The sequence below is a fragment of the Calidris pugnax genome, unplaced genomic scaffold (genome assembly GCF_001431845.1).
Source record: "Calidris pugnax isolate Ruff unplaced genomic scaffold, ASM143184v1 scaffold69, whole genome shotgun sequence".
NCBI classification, from domain to species: Eukaryota; Metazoa; Chordata; class Aves; order Charadriiformes; family Scolopacidae; genus Calidris; species Calidris pugnax.
In genome coordinates, this window is record NW_015090859.1 from 2600002 (window position 1) to 2615910 (window position 15909).

General features: G+C 37.5%; 1 protein-coding gene across 5 annotated transcripts in view; it reads left to right on the forward strand.

The window, feature by feature from the left end:
- Positions 1–587: 587 nt before the first annotated feature.
- ANKRD10 (ankyrin repeat domain 10) overlaps positions 588–15909 on the forward strand; it is a 37124-nt gene continuing 21802 nt past the window's right edge. The window contains exons 1-3 of one of the 5 annotated variants that reach the window (XM_014944101.1): positions 588–607; positions 5913–6065; positions 14212–14303. In XM_014944101.1, the coding sequence (XP_014799587.1) occupies positions 5925–6065; positions 14212–14303 (233 nt within the window). In that variant the 5' untranslated portion in view covers positions 588–607; positions 5913–5924. Of the gene's footprint in view, positions 608–5912; positions 6066–7108; positions 14304–15909 lie in introns of those variants that run through there. The other 4 variants (XM_014944102.1, XM_014944106.1, XM_014944104.1 and 1 more) reach the window with 4 other exon arrangements.

Consider the following 15909-nt stretch of genomic DNA (forward strand, 5'->3'; position numbering starts at 1 on the left):
CCTGCCGTCCCCGCATCATTTATTTCACCCCCTCCCCGCCGGCGGTGGGAGGGAGCGGTCCCTCTATTATTATTTTTTTTTTTCGCTGCTTCAGGGTAAGCTGGCCGCCTCAGGCGGCCCTAGGTCTGGCAACTGGGCTTTCAAACGGCGCCGGCGGGGAGGAGAAGGGGCAGGCCCACGCCCCCCCCTCCTCCCGGGCCCCCTCCGGGCCTCTCGGCCGGTGGGAGAAGGACCCGCTGAGGCGGCGACCGCTTCCACCCCCACCTGCGCGCCCGCCTCCCCCGCCCCGCAGCAGCGCTCACCGTCGCGCTTCGTGCTTTGTCTGGAGCCGCGGTCCTTATCATCCTGGGGCTCCACACCTGGAGACTCGTTTTGTTGTGGAGCCCGTGTTATGACGACCGGCTCGTTAGGGAGTTTGGGAAGATGATGCTTGTAAAGCCCTCCTTTTGTTGCCTTCAGTATGGAAAAAATACGCCGCGGTTTATACGTGCGCAGATAATGAGGAATTGACTGCGTTGGCATCGTTGCGGTGCGGAGAAGATCGAAACGTGACAAGTAGCTACACAGTAGATGTTTCTCGATTCCGCGGATAGAGCTTTGTATTTAGGTAAAAAGTAGGATTTACTTCGCCTGTGTTCCTGAAATCTCTGCCTTTGGTTTCCTTTGAACCTTAAGTCTTAAAAAATAGAGCGACTTTTCTAAGCTGACAGGCAGTGTTTGAAGCCATGCTATCTGAGAATCCTGGTACCGTTTTCAAAATAAATGTGTTTATAATCTCCTTTGTTGGAGGGACAAACTCAGATATTGGAATTAACAGCTATTTAGGAAATGGGTAAACGGAAAAAAATCACTCAAATTTTTCCACAGTGCCTTTGTTTTCAGAGTTAGCTCTAACTTCCAGTCTTAAGATAAGCGTTATCTTAATTTCTTGGATTTATGTAGGCCTTTCCTATTTCTAATGCAGTGGCTGTTCCAGCCTATGCAGAGTTCCAGCCTAGAGGGCTGGGGATTGGAGTTTTTTTCTTCATTGATTTGTCTGCTTTTGGATTTTGAGGAGCTTTTTGTTCTTGTTCTCCTTTGCATTTCCAATATATTTCTATTTGTTTATTGATTGTGTGCCAGAGAAGGAAAATGAATGTACTTAGGCAGTTGTCATGGTTTACGAAGGTACATTAAGACATGATTTCCCTACGTTATCTTATCTGTAGTGCTTGTTTGAGAACCGTTTTAGAAACACAGATAAGTAGCCCTTCAGTCTTAAAAACAAAAAAAACCCCCAAACCCAAAAAACCCCACCCAAAACAACAACCACACAAAAATCTAAACCCCTCAGAAAACAAAACCTAAGGTAGCCTTTTATCTGTTCAGAAAGAAGCTAATAGTCTATATTTTAAGGTGAAGAAAAAAAAAGTTGAGTGCTGCGTTATCATGAGGTACACTTGTTAGAAAAAAAAAAAGTCTATTAATTTGGCTTTACAGTCTCCTGTTTCATTTTTTTCATGTCACAAAAATTTCTCATTGGTACATGCTTGTGGCAATCTTGCTTTTGCCTTTCAAGATGTGTGTTGTTCTGTTTTTTCCTTTAAGCATCTTCAGCTTTCTGCTAAGCATCCTAGTTTATATGAGTATTTGTGTACCTTCTGGTTTCTGTTGAGCAGACTCTTGAAGAAAGAGCAAACAAAGGCAACAAGTCAGTCTGCAAGATACTGTGTTTATATTTGCCATGCTCATTCTTGGGCATCAGCAAAATTTGATACGTGTTTCTGTTGTTGTTGCATATAAGGGAGAAAAATCTGACAAGTGAAATGAGACTTGCAAGGATGACCTAGGCTATAAATGAGTTTCATACAACTTTGAATATATGTGCTTTCCTAAAAACCCTGTGACAACGTCTAGGCGATTACACTTTATGAAAGTTATCTGCAGATTTTATAGTCTTGTTGGGTAGTTTTCCTGTCTCTGAGCCAGAGACGATACAACAGACTTGAAAAAGTTACAGTAATGTAATTGGATCCCAGACTTGACCGACTTTGTGTTTGTGTGGCATAGTTAGACTTTTACCTTTCACCAGTTAATAGACGGTTGCCTGCAGTGAAACAATAGCTGCTCTTAGGAGACATTCATATGCATGTCTTATGTTGTTGTTTATGTTTTTTTTTCCAAATTCAGATTCATCATAGCTTCAAATGGAGGGTTCTTAATTTCAAAAAAATCAATGTTTTAAAACTCTCATATGCTGAAAAGTGGTTCATTAGTAGTTACTGGGCAAGACTCTCTTCCTCTTTGCTTCTTTATCTAGATTTTGTGGGATTTTCACTTGTCTGCCTTTTCTTTCAAAATTAAATGGCAGCGCAACTACATGGCTGCCCTTCTGATATAGGGCCATTTAGCAGCATGTCCACCAGACATGTATTTGTTCTAACAGCAGCTCTGTAGGAGGCTGAAATGACAAAACTGGTATAGTTCTTTTTTAGAAGTCCTTGTGGAACTGCTGGGAAGCAGTGAAATCTAAACCAGTTCATACATACAGACATGCGTGTGTAGGGACACAGAGCATCAGTCTACAGTTGGTGAACTGTATAGAGATGTTCTTTCCCCTTACCTGCTGCTCAGTTTGTACGTTGATACAATGAGGGCTTTCTTCTAAAGACAGTGCAAAGCCATTTTAGAATAAAGCTATGTAGAGCTCTGCTCTTGCATGCAGCTGTAGATTTGCTGTAGTAAGGAAGTAGCATCAACATTCAAGTTCTGTTGGAAATGAATATGTGAAAGAGGAAAGATAGCTTTTTGGGGGAATACGGATCTGGTACTAGCACCAATAGAAATGGTGTAACACAAAAGTGAAAACACAGTATTTTTAAATAGCTTACTCTGAAACCTACTTGTACAGCTTGCAAGTAATAAATAAAATGCCAGCAAAGTCAATTGAAATGGTAGATATTGCAACCAACATTTCTGGTTGTAATACCTGGATTTTAATTACGATATGGCCTCCTTCTAGAGCTAGTAGCAAGTCCAAATTTACTTGCTGTGTTGGGTATCTGTGGTGGAGTTTGCATTTTCAGGATATTTCCTGACTGCAGAGAAGTGTTCATACCCTGAGATGTAAATGAATTCCCATTAGAGTTGCTGTATTCCAATTAGAGTTAATTATATGGTGCCCTAAATTACCCTGGCATTCTGTAGATTTCTGAGAAGATGGGTCAGAATGTAATAATGTTAACAATCTGAAAAGCTACCAGAGAGGTAGAAAATGAAGGGCTTGCATAGAAAAGGAAGACGCTGTTAATTCACTTTGACTTACACTAACCTTAATTTCATTTTTCTTTTTATCCTCTTGCACATGTAGTTTTATTTTTCTCTGACCACATGTATTTGGTTATACTCTTCTACTCTTATTTTTGCCATTTGACTGTTTATATTATAGGAAGCAGAATAGTAGTAGGTACATTCTGTTTCTTTTGGAACAAAAGTAGTACAGATAAAAAATGCCTGTCTCTTCCTTGGTATTTTGCCAATGTTGTGGTCTATGTGGAGGTCTGTCTTTCTTCATTAAATCAGTTTAACCTCTGCTTTAGGTATAACAATACAGTGGAAAATATCTTCTAAAAGGTTATTGAATGAATGTGGACTTGTGTCCCAATCTCAAGCATAAATAATAAAGTGAGTTATTGTTTCTCATTCTGTTGACTTTTCCTATCCGTGGAACTAATTTACCTCATTCTTCCAGAATGTTGGAAGAAGCATGTTTTTCTGACAGCCATGATATGCAAGACCCATGCTTCAGTTTTCAATGGGATGGAACATTACCTTCATTGTTAAAACACATAAGAGATGGGGAGAGAGAGCACACAAGAAGAAATGAAATTTAAACCTGAAGTTGTGTAGATAATCATGATGTATAGCTGCTTTATGAAGCAGATTTAAACAGTGCAAGATGATGCTGGTGGTCCAGTTCCAGTGTTTTTCCCCTTTCAATTGACAGGCTATAATCCCTGTATAATTATGGAAATTCTTTCACCTGGTTTCTGTGCAGGAAATACAGTTCTTTCCTGAAGTTGTAATGCTTGTCTGAAAGTGTTTTCAGATTAATTCCATGAAGTCAATTGTTTTGAAAACTGGCTGGACTTTGCAATTATAGTAGAGGAACTTCTTGGTGTAGCTCGAGGTTTCTTGTATCTCATCACTTATTAATAATTACAGTGTTAGAATTATTAATAATTATTAAGGGTTAACCGCAATATTGGGGTACTAGCATATGAACACCAAGGAAGGTCTATGAGTAGCAAATACAAAATGTATTTGGGTAGTCCAGCATTATAATTATAAATTTTCCTACACCAGTTTTTTGATGTAATTTTTTTTTTTTTTAATTAAAAGTACTGTTTGGCTTTTGAAGAGGTACTTTTCCTTTGGTACTTTTGAAGTTTATGGAGCTATATTCATTAATACAGCAATATTTCAGTTGCCCTCACCCATACACATTCACTTCACATAATTAATGAGTTAGTGGTACATCTGTATCTAGTGTCAAGTCTATTACAGTCCAAAAAAGTACTTCTGTATATCCTAAAAGGTAGGGTTCTTATGCGTGTGTTTGAACTATATGGGGGAGGAAACAATTGAAGTTCATGATACATTTGCAAAATAATATAAAATATTTTACTGCAGTGGTTGGTACTTTTCTCTCATATGTGTAACTCATCAAGAGCAGGAATTTGCAGGTAAAAAAAAAGTGGGACACTTGACATACAGCAGTAGTGAAGAGTGTTGGAATCGTGATGTTTATGCGTGTATCTGTAATCAAGTTGCTAGCTGACTTTCTGATGCTTTTTAATTGCTCCTTTATGAACAGATGATTCCATAGCTGTGATATGGCTAACAAACATTTTCTTTTACAGTGAGAGACTGACCAGTAGATTTTTGTTGCATATGAACCAATGCCCTTAGTCAGTATGGTGTTTTTATGTTTTGGTGTGTGTGGTGGTGTTTGTTTTCTAACCACAATAAATGGAAGCCTAGACTAAACTGTTTATTTTAGCGTAGTGCATTCCGTTTCCTATCAACAAAACGACAATGTTGCTGTGTGACAGGAAAGAAGCGTTTTTTGACTATTTTTGAAAGTTGAGGTCATCGTAGCTGTGGTTTGCTTAGCTTCTACAAATGTGATGTTATGAACGTTTAAAAATAGTAGCTCAATATCTGACACTTCTGGTGTGATGAAAAAATGAAAGAATACGGTGTAACAGAACACTACAGTTTTTTAAAACAAAGAGAGCTTTTCTTTTGGTATTGCCACAAACAGCTTTTCAGCTGTCATAACAGGAAAATGGTGAAAAGAATTTATTCCTTTTATAGATTCAGCACGCTATTAACAGTATTAGTTTTCATTAGTAACCTGCTTCTGTCACTCTAGGAAAACATTAAAGATATTTGAAATCTTGTGTTTTTCTGATTTACCTTCCTCTAAACATCCTGGGTATACATCTGTGTATCTCCTAATAACACTCTTGTTCTGGCAAATGTTAACTAATAATGTCTGTTTAGTGTCATGTTTGCAGCTTTGCTGGATCAGAACTTTTTTTCCTCACTAACAAAAGTGAACCAAATAGCTCTTGTAGTCAGCTTTGAGATATTTTTGCCCGCTGCTTCCCCATCCTGAAAAAAAAAGTTGGAATTTAGTTTTGGGCATGAGAATAAGGTAGTTTTTCAGTTATGACCTATGGCCAAAGGAGGGGGCAGTACGGGGAGGAGGGGCAAATCCTAATGTTCGTTTTGTCTTTCGTTTTGCACACATGTAGTTTCACTAGTAGGTTTGGCATCTGTAGATTTTCTGTATTTGTTTAGCACGTGTTAATTGTCATAGCACATCTGTGTAACATTCTTGGTTTTATTCCCTCGTGTCTTTAAAGCTGGAGTGCCTAATGCAGTTAGTAAGAGCTGGAGCTTCTGTAAATGCCAGTACAACACGTTTTGCTCAAACACCAGCCCATATTGCTGCTTTTGGAGGACATCCACAGTGCCTGAATTGGTTGATTCAAGTGGGGGCCAACATAAACAAACAGGTATGGATTCACTCATATTTCATGTCTGCATATAGTTTTGGAAGGAATGTTTTGATCTGTTTTTACTACATGTATGATCCTTATGTTCACATACAGATACATTATTTTTAACATCAGCTGAAGTCAGGTGACTTAATTATAATTTTTCTTAATAGTAGTGCTAGGACTAATAGATGTCCTTTAAGCCACTAAAGGTTTAGGGAACATTTGTTTTAGGAATTGACATCTTGCTACTTATTGAACAAAATGGTATGCTGCTCTGGTGTTGGCAGCATTAGCAAATACTCTAATATTAGAATACTTCTTTGGGAGAAAGCAAAAAGACTAGTGAGGAACATCTTAGTTATTTAATATGTTAAGAATTGAAAAATTCACCATTGCATACAGAACCATGAGACCTTTGTAGTACTTCATGATTTAGTCATACATCTTAGTAGTAAGATCTGCCACAGTTTATTTTAAGGTGCATCTGGTTTCATGCTCTTTTCCGTTTTAGATTATTTCCAAAACTTTTCTAGTAACTTCCTGCAAATAGATCAGAAGCACATACTTTACTAACAAAGAATGAATGGGTGATTATTATTTTTTTTTAATTTTCCACTACTTTTACTGTGAATATGGATAATGATTTATTTAGTAGCAGAGAGTGCATTAATATAGCAAAATTCTGTAAAGTGCTGTTGTACTCTGGTACAGAAACAGAATCGAGTGCTTAAAACTACCATGCTTTTGGAGCAAATGTTTGCAGTACTGAATGGATCTATTGTGTACGCTGGGCATACATAATGTGTGCCTTTATAACAGTACTCAAAATTACGATTTATAATATTCTATGAGAGTAATTAATACACCACATATGCATTTACTAAAAGCTGTAGTATAGCACAGCATCTGTAAAATGTCTGGTCTGTTAAATTGTGCATCATATTTTTTCTTAAAATACTTAATGGCCAGACTGTTCTATATGCAGTAGATTTAAGCTAAGTCTGCTGAAGAACTTAAACATTTGCATTTCTAGAGTTTGGTTCTTTTTTTTTTTTAAGCTATGCAAAAATAAGAAATGGGGAAGTTTGTGTTGAGTTTTCAGAAAAGAAGGCTGGTGCATTGAGAACAGCTGTGAGACACCAGGAGAATTGTAGAAACAATGAAGGTGACTGGATGCAGAGGCTATAGATCGCATCTTCTCCTTGATACCAGACAAAAGTAACTTATGCAATAAGTTATTGCTGCATAGTGGTAGAATCTTCAGAAGAGAAAATACAAGAACTATAAATTCATCTGGAGACCAGGTAAGAATGTAAAGAAACGGTGATTAGAGAGGAAACATGGCATGCACAGAATAAAGATGTACAAATATGAGAAGAGAAGAATGAATGAAAATGAATGAATGAGAAGAATGAAAGTTTCAACTATGAGGATAAAGAGAAGAACTGACCAGTGAGGTTGAAATGGAGTTGAAGAACCAGCTTGCTGTCCTGGAACGTGAAGGGGGGGAAAAAAATCACATCTAGTGAGTAAGGTTATAGGAAAGAAGAAATTAGCAGCTAGGAAAGAAGAAAGTAGCAGCTAGCCCCCAAAAGAAGAGGAGAAGAGTGCAGAGAGATCTCTCCATGGGCTGAGGGCAACATGCAGATGACTGTAAAGGAAAGCAGAAGGCAGTATGATGCACAGGTAAAAGTAGACAGCTTAAAGAAGTTGCCTAGGCTAGCCAGTGACTCAGGAGTCATTATTTTGATGGCATGTCACCTGAGCAAAGCCAAATAATAGAGCTGTGGTCATCCACAGGAGGAAGAAGACTGTGGTTCTCAAGTTTTCAAATGAGATAGTGGTGATAGTATCCTATAGACCTCTGAGTGTAGATTTAGGTATTGACAGGCAAAGGACAGCAGTAGAGATAGTTCTGAGAGCTGATGCTGTGGAAGCCTTGTATGTTGTTAATGGTAGGCTCAAGTTACGCGTGAATGTAATAGCGTTTTTTTGCCCCTACAAAATACTAGTTGAACATACAGGAAGAGGTATTTTAGATTTGGTTCAATGACAAAATAAGAAGATAGCTCTGGTTAATTAAAATGGTAGTAAATACAGAGAACCAAAGTTAAGTTACTTGTTCGGATACAACTGGTCAGTTGCACTGTTTTCACATGCATGAGCACTGAGAGCTAGTCAGTGTACCTTGGTGACACCTATAGCAGCAAACTTATCCCACAGATACGTGGAATGTTTCATACATGGCTATGTAAAGCATAGTGCATGCTTTGCTCTCCCCAGTTCCTTCCAGCTGTTTATTGAACTGCAGTCAAATTCTACTATTCTTGTTTGATTTGAACTGCTTAATAAATGATCTTAGTTCCTTATTTAACTTCCAAGCACTTTCAGATGATCACCTAGGGCTTCCACCCACACTTTTAAGCTTTTGGAGCACTATTTCCTGATGTGTATTTTGTTTATTCCTTCCAGCTCGCTGACTGATGCTGTACTTCAGACAGACATAGTCACTGGCTAATGCTTGTGTGAGGACAAGTGTTCCATGGACACTGGATACAAAACACATGCTGAGAAAGATCTGGGAATACTTGATATTTAAACTAGTAAAACTTTCCTTCCAAACTGACTCCTGGTCACTGGCTACAGACTAACCCATCACCTCTGGAAAAAGAAAAGGATAGCTTCTGAAAAAGGAATCCACTCGAGTCTCTCAGTCTTAACGTAAACCTCCGGTACTCAGTAGAATTTGCATGCACGCTTTCTCATATCTGCCCTGAGGTATTGTATTGTAGCCCATGCCGCCTGCCCTGAAGTTTAGGAAAACTTGAAAATGTTATTTCAATGCTGGTGACAGTTGCCCGGGACATTTCTCAGGCAGCAGCAATGAAGGACAAAGGCTGAAAACTGCTTGTCCCAGCTGTACCTTGCTCCCCAAATAAGTTCTGTGAGTATATCCATATATCCTGCGATGCCCAGCCCTCTTAACTAACTGTTATGTGCTGGCTAGAACCATCTGTGTCTCTTTATGATCAGTGGGCAGTTCTTCACTCCCAGGATCACCATACAAATCCACAGGAGAGAGCTAATGTGTCAAGCAGTGAAAGTCCTGTTACTTTTTTTTTTCTTCAGTGGGCAGTGCCTGCTAATGTTTCTTAATAATGTGACTGAAGACCTGCACTCCTCTATCTGCCTGCTCTAGTTCACTGTGACAGCGCAAAGTACTTTTTGATTAAAATGCCTGTTACTTCATTGAAATATACTTTCCCTCTAGCATCAGCCTATTAAACATTCTGTTGTATGTTGCTTGTTTTGATTGGCCAAGAAAACCAGTTTTGTGTGGCCTGGCTTAAAGAAAAGGGGTAAGAAACACTGCATCCTTACAGGTGATGTTAACTTACCTTTCATCCAGCCAGTCACCATCATGTGGCAGTGATGGCAAATAGATTTAGGAGGGTTAGACTGCTCGTGCTAGCAAGAACTGTAAACACACTGGTATCCTTGGTGGGGAGGAAGAAAACACTCATTCCTTTGGTATGTGCAGTTTTGTATTTTAAACAATAATTTGGGCTAAATCCAGATAAAGTATTCCATCAGTTCTCATCTGTACTCAGAATTGAGAACAAGAAACTATCATGAGGTCAAAGCATTTTTAGCAAAGAACGTGGAAAAAAATACTCAGCATTTTCCAGCTTCTACTTTATGGCTTCAGAAAGGGTAGGGTGCTGGGTCTGAGAAATCTGAACAGCTTTTGGAAATGTGATCAGCTGATAGAACTGGAAATTCAGTCGAGTTAAGGAATGGAGTTAGTTCATATTTTTTGCCAGGTAAAATAGTGCTTCTATGTCTTAGTAAGATACCTATACTAGTGCTTGCTTAGAGTTGCAGTTTAACCTTGGTAGGCACCTAAGCACCATAAAGCTGCTTGCTCATTCCCTCCCCCAGAGGGTTGAGAGAGAGAATCAGAAGAGAAAAGGGAGAAAACTCGTGGGTTTAATAGGTAAAAAGGGAAACAAAAGAAAATAGAGTGATTATAAGAAAATTTTATAAACTCCACACCACAATCAAAAAATCTGATGACAGTTGCTCAACACAAGCTGATGGATGCTTAGCCAGTCCCCAAGTAATGACAGCCCTGGCAAACGCCCCCATCTCCCACCACTTGCTGAGTATGATGGCATATGGTAAGGGATATCCCTCTGGTCAGTGTGAGTCAGTGGTCCCAGCTGTGTCACCTCACAGCTTCTTGTGTGTCCCCCCCCCAAGCCCACTTCTAGGTAAAACGTTGTATTGTCAACGCTCTTTTGTCCACAAATCTAGAACACAGCACCATACCAGCTACTGTGAAGAAAATTAACTCTATCCCAGCCAAAAACCTGTACATGTAGTTGAAAGCTTTCAGTGTAAATGTGCCTGGGGGCTTTTTGTTTTAAAAAGAAATATTTACAGGTAAGTTAATATCACTCACTGGTACCCCTTTCATTAAGGAAAAAAAAAAGTAAATTTAATCATATCCAGGAACTTGAAATAAAAAATGGGAAATCTGTTCTAAGTTCAACTGGAAGATCCTAAATCCAACATAAATTTGGGTCTAAAAAAAAACAGGAAGAGGGGAAAATGGGGTAAAAAATTACTTTAGACTGAATTGAAAAAATAACCACATCTAAAAGAGGCCTGGTAATAAGCACAAAGTTTGAAAAAAATATTTAATCAGTAGAGGAAATATCTTTTCAGATTGAGCAGCATAGTGAGGAAGTGCAACTTGAATAATCAAGCTGAGATAGATTTACTGAGAAAATTCAAGCCAAAAACTCAAAAGACTCTTCGGTTGCATAAATTAGAAAAGGAAGGAAGCGAGATACTTACTTACTCAGTAAAGTGAAATAGATCTTAACGGTTATCTAGTCATGACCCCAAGAAAGAGAAGACTGTCATTGTCTTTACAAAAGGACAGTCATGCTCCTCCAAGGGAAAGGAAGAAGATGTTTGACAGTGGCAGTGAATTGCAAAAAATAAAAGTGCCTATGATGTCTCATGATTCTCTTTGTCATCTCTTCAGAAGCACTGTACACAAAATCCTTAGTCTTTGCATAAACAAATAAACTTGTGTTATTTTGAATGCTAAATTAATAAAACTTAGTTGATCTTTCTGCTCTATTTACAGTGTGACTTCTGGATTGTGAGACAAGTTTGGGCTGTTAGCGCAGTGTTAGATCAGAAGGGTAAATAGGACCCTGAAAAGTTCTGCTGTAGATATGAAAGGCCATTACAAGTTATTGATATTTCCCTTCCTGGAGTGTTATTATAAAAGGGATTATGTCAGACAGAAGCACGTATGAGAACTGTGGACAATGATAAGGATTATGAGGTATTGTCAGGGATAATTAGGAATTTGTAGAGCCCCTCAAAATAAAGTAATTAACTTTGTTCCACATAGCTAAAAAAGAGATAAGAAAGAGGTGTCTTATGCATGACAATGTGCTATCAATCTAGACCCCAAACTGCTCTCGGAAGCATCTTGGAAAAGCCTTGTTATATTGCTTTTACTCTTTGGTTACATCCACTCCAGTTGTTGAATTGAAATAGGATTGTTCTGAGGCTCATAGACTACTTTATTTTCCTCTCTATATATGATTTTGTATGTGTTGAAAAATAAGTAAACTTTAAATCTGTTGTTCAGTGGGAGATAACTTCTTTTTTTTTTCCTTTCAGTCTGGCTCATAACCCAGGGAGTTCTTTGTAGAGCTAGGGGGGCTGTTTCAGAAACTATTTCAGCAAAAATAGATGTGGTTTCATAGGAGAACTTCAAAAGAAGATAATGTTACTGATGACTGAAATTTAGATGCTGTAATTAAAACAAATGCTATAAAAACTAAATCTGTATATTCAATCACTCTCTAAGCATTTTCCAAATTCCTTAGGTTTAGAGAAGACACAAGTTTCTGGGCCAGTGATTGCAAGACGCCCTTCTCAAGACATATATTCTCTTTTGAGATACTAACCTTTTTCTGCTTGTTGGTGACAGAATTGTTAGCTGCTATGAGCTTAGTTTATTCTTGTAATGCAATGGTGAGGACTCCTTTTGCAAGCTCTTCTAATCCTTCTAGTGTTTCCCCACCACAATGCTTCATAATCTGGTTTTCTAGTTCTCATTGTGGGCACCATGCTAGGTTTTTGGGGCTAGTAAAAATTTTTGTCATCTTTGTCGTACGCATAGCTAGTTGAGCTAACTTTCTCTAAACTGAACTTTATGTTGGATGATTATCTCTTAAGTTGGGGTCGGGACAAGTATTTTTGTTCAAAAAGAGGCAAATCACTTCTTTTCTATGCTTCTTTAATAAAAGGAAAGAGAACAATAAATATTGGATGATGATGAATCAAAGACAGCTTCCATGATGGGAAATTGTATTACAGTATGAAGAAAATATTCGTGAAATATTCCTAAAAATAGTAAGAATTTCCACATATGATAGTTAAAAAAATTGGGTCCTCTGTTAAACATCTGTCTTCTCTAACTTCAAGAAAAGTTATAAATAGGAAAAATGATATAAACTTCATTGGAAAGCAGTCTTCTATTCATCAGCTACAGCCAGCAATTTTGGAAAAATAGCCTTATAGCTGTTTTCTAATCACTGAAGTCTCAAGGGAGTTAGCTTCTCTTTTCTGTATCCAAACTTTGTGTCAGCCTCAGCAATTTTCTTTAGTTTACAATAAGGTGGTTCACTGTTTGGCTGAATATATGTCTTAAGTATTTGAAAACTGGCTTACACTCAGTGAATTTTTAACTTGCTATAAAAATATTTTACCGTGAAAGAAAATTGGCAAGTAGAAAATTGAGAGTATATAACACATAATCCAAAATTCATCTTCAATTTATATTTACATGGTCTAAAAGATATGATTTAATTTCTCAAAAGCTTGGCAGACAATTTAAATTTGTTACTTTCTTTCTATCACGATGGTAATATGATCACATATTGAGTATATTCACATTTCCAATAGAGCTAAAGCATAATCAGTACTGTAGAATTAGGTGCAAGCACCTTTGTATATGAAGCCTGGTGAGTCAGTAACGGTGCTGTGTTACTTTAATAGCTAGTGTTGATCTTTTAATAAAAGGAATGGGGAAGCAAAAGTGAGGCACATAGTTAGAACATGTTTAATATCAGTGGAGCAGACAAGTGAAGTCTGCCAAAACTTTGGAGGGGATTTAAAAAAAGCCAACTTGCTCAACACATTGAAAGTGTCGAGGGCTGTAATAAATTAATCAAATAATAGACCAGCAGCTGAATATTTATTTGCTGCTTCAAGGCCATATTTCATTTCAGATCTTCTTTGTGATTCTTAATACTGATGGTTAAGTGCAAGTACTGAATTTCATTTGCAGCCTGTAGATCACGGTGCATGGGATTTACCTGCTGCTTGCCGGTTGCATTTATAAAATTGCTGTAGATTTGTCTCTGTTATCTGTGAAGATAGTTTGTAGAGTGGAGTTGCCTGAAAAACAATATTCTACTCCCAGTATGTTTGCACATAATGCAAAATGATTAAATGATTGGATGTGCTGGTTAACAACAAAGGAATGTAAATGGATAAAGACGGTCAGAAAAGCAGAGCATATAGGACATGAGTCAGTGGGTATGTCTCATGAGAGATCTGGCCTGTCCTGTGAACTCTTACAGTAGAGTTACACCTACATATTCCTTACCTGGTGAGTATTTATGGTGCAGTACAGTACTGCGTAAGTGTGTCATCAAGATCTGAAATCTTGGCCACGCTGCTTCTGAATTCAAGGCAGCTTGCTCAGCCCAGCATATTGGGAAACAAAAGTGCTAGGAAATAAAGGTGTAAGAGTAACTTGTTATGGGGTTATGTGTGGCGGGGTCTTTTAACAAGTTTTGCTGAATATAAACTGCTGATTGCCTAGTCACTGGATAAGGCTTATCTTGTGAGTTAGATGCCCTTAGCATTGTTTCTTGCTAAACATCTAATGTACATGACAGCCTACTGCAATGTTTAAATAGTAATAAAATACCTGATGCATTTGCTAGCTAATAAATGCTGCTGTTGTATATCTGCTTTCTGAATTAAAGTGAGTAATGTAAAAATAAGATTTTAATTTCTAGAAAGATTATGCTTGACAAAATGTAGTTTGTCTTTACAGGATTATGTTGGCGAAACTCCTATTCATAAAGCAGCACGGTCTGGTAGTATGGATTCCATAAGTGCCCTTGTGGCTCATGGTGCGCAAATAGAGTAAGTGAGGTATTTTTTCTTGTTGTTGATTGTTGTCTGTTTAGCTAACTAACTTAGACCAGTAAACACAGATACTAATGTCAGAAAGAAAAGTAGACACCTGATTAAAAGATAGCTAGACATGTTCAACTGTAATGAAGCCCAAGATGTTTTGCATGTCTAGTAATATTATTTTACTTAGGTGATGACCAGTGTACTACATTGGTATTGCATTTATATCTGATAGATTAAAGTATTTTATCATGTTGCTGTCAGATGACCCCAAATTGTGCACTTTATCTAGTGTGTAGTTGTTTCTTACAACAAATTTACACCTTGCACTGGTGAATAAATATAGAAAACAATGCCAAAGCAACATTATGTGCAAAATAGCATCTCACACACTCTTCGCAGTTAGTTTAATACTGTTTGTTAGTATATTGTGTATTTGCCCTGTTAACTTTTTTCTTTGAAGGTTTATGTACTGCAAAAACATTCAGAAAATCTCACAAACTTTTGCAACTTACAGCATGGACAAAATGGATGCAGTTTTCACCTAGAAATGTTGAGTATAAGCTCTATGGCTTATAATAATGTAAATACTTTAGCAATTTGTTTTAATTAGAACTAGCCTTATTATTTTAAATGGTAACTAGTTACTGTATTTTAACCTGCAATATGAGACTTTTAAGTTGTAAGTGAAATAAGAATCATGTAGTTAATTTCTTGTTTTACCCTTTGGTTTCCATCTTACTGTTTTTTCTAACACTGCCCTGATAAATCTACCATAAAATACAACTCTTTCAATGGTATCATAGAGTATTCAGGAAATAAAGTGCTTTTTAAGATAATAGTAATGAACAAAATGCTTTATATGAAGAGATCGCTTCATAGAACAATGGCATTGAAATAACTCACGCAGCAGTCAGTTACTGACGTTCATGAAATCAGTCTTAAATTTGTAAATTCCCTTTTTGCACTCACTTTCAGATAATGTTAAACTTGGATTTAAATTTACTGTGGAATTGAGCCAACCTTAATTATCATCATCAATTAGTATGTAATCTTGTGATTTTTACCAAGTATCCAATCAAAAGAGAAATTGTGGAACTGCATAAGCAATGTGGAATGAGTTAAGAGTCTGATGTAAAGAAGAGGACGTATTACATCCATAGGACTTTCAAAATAAGTAGCTGAGTGACTGAGGTTTGAGATGTGGCTGCAACTTTAACTTACAGAACAACAATTTTGCTTTTAAAACATCATATTTGCAAGCCATAGGCAAAACATTTCTGTAAAACTTGGAGAGTGTTATCTGCCTTTGACCAAAGCTATTTGCAGCAGAAGTAGCGTAGGTTTATAGCAGTTTTAGTGAACAGGAAATAATTTGAATTCTCAGTTTTCTAATTTTGAACTCCATCTGTGTTTTAGTAGGATAGACTTGTCGCAAATTCTGTAGGTAATTAGATACCAGATCCTATCCAGGCAATGGTAAAATCAGGAATGCAAACACGGTAGGCTGGTGGAGCAACCCTTGTTTGGTCATTTAGAGGATTAGGACTTGGCCCTGTCACCTGAAAGGGCTAGCTATTGACTGATAGGAGCGAGGATTTTTTTTCCATAGAAT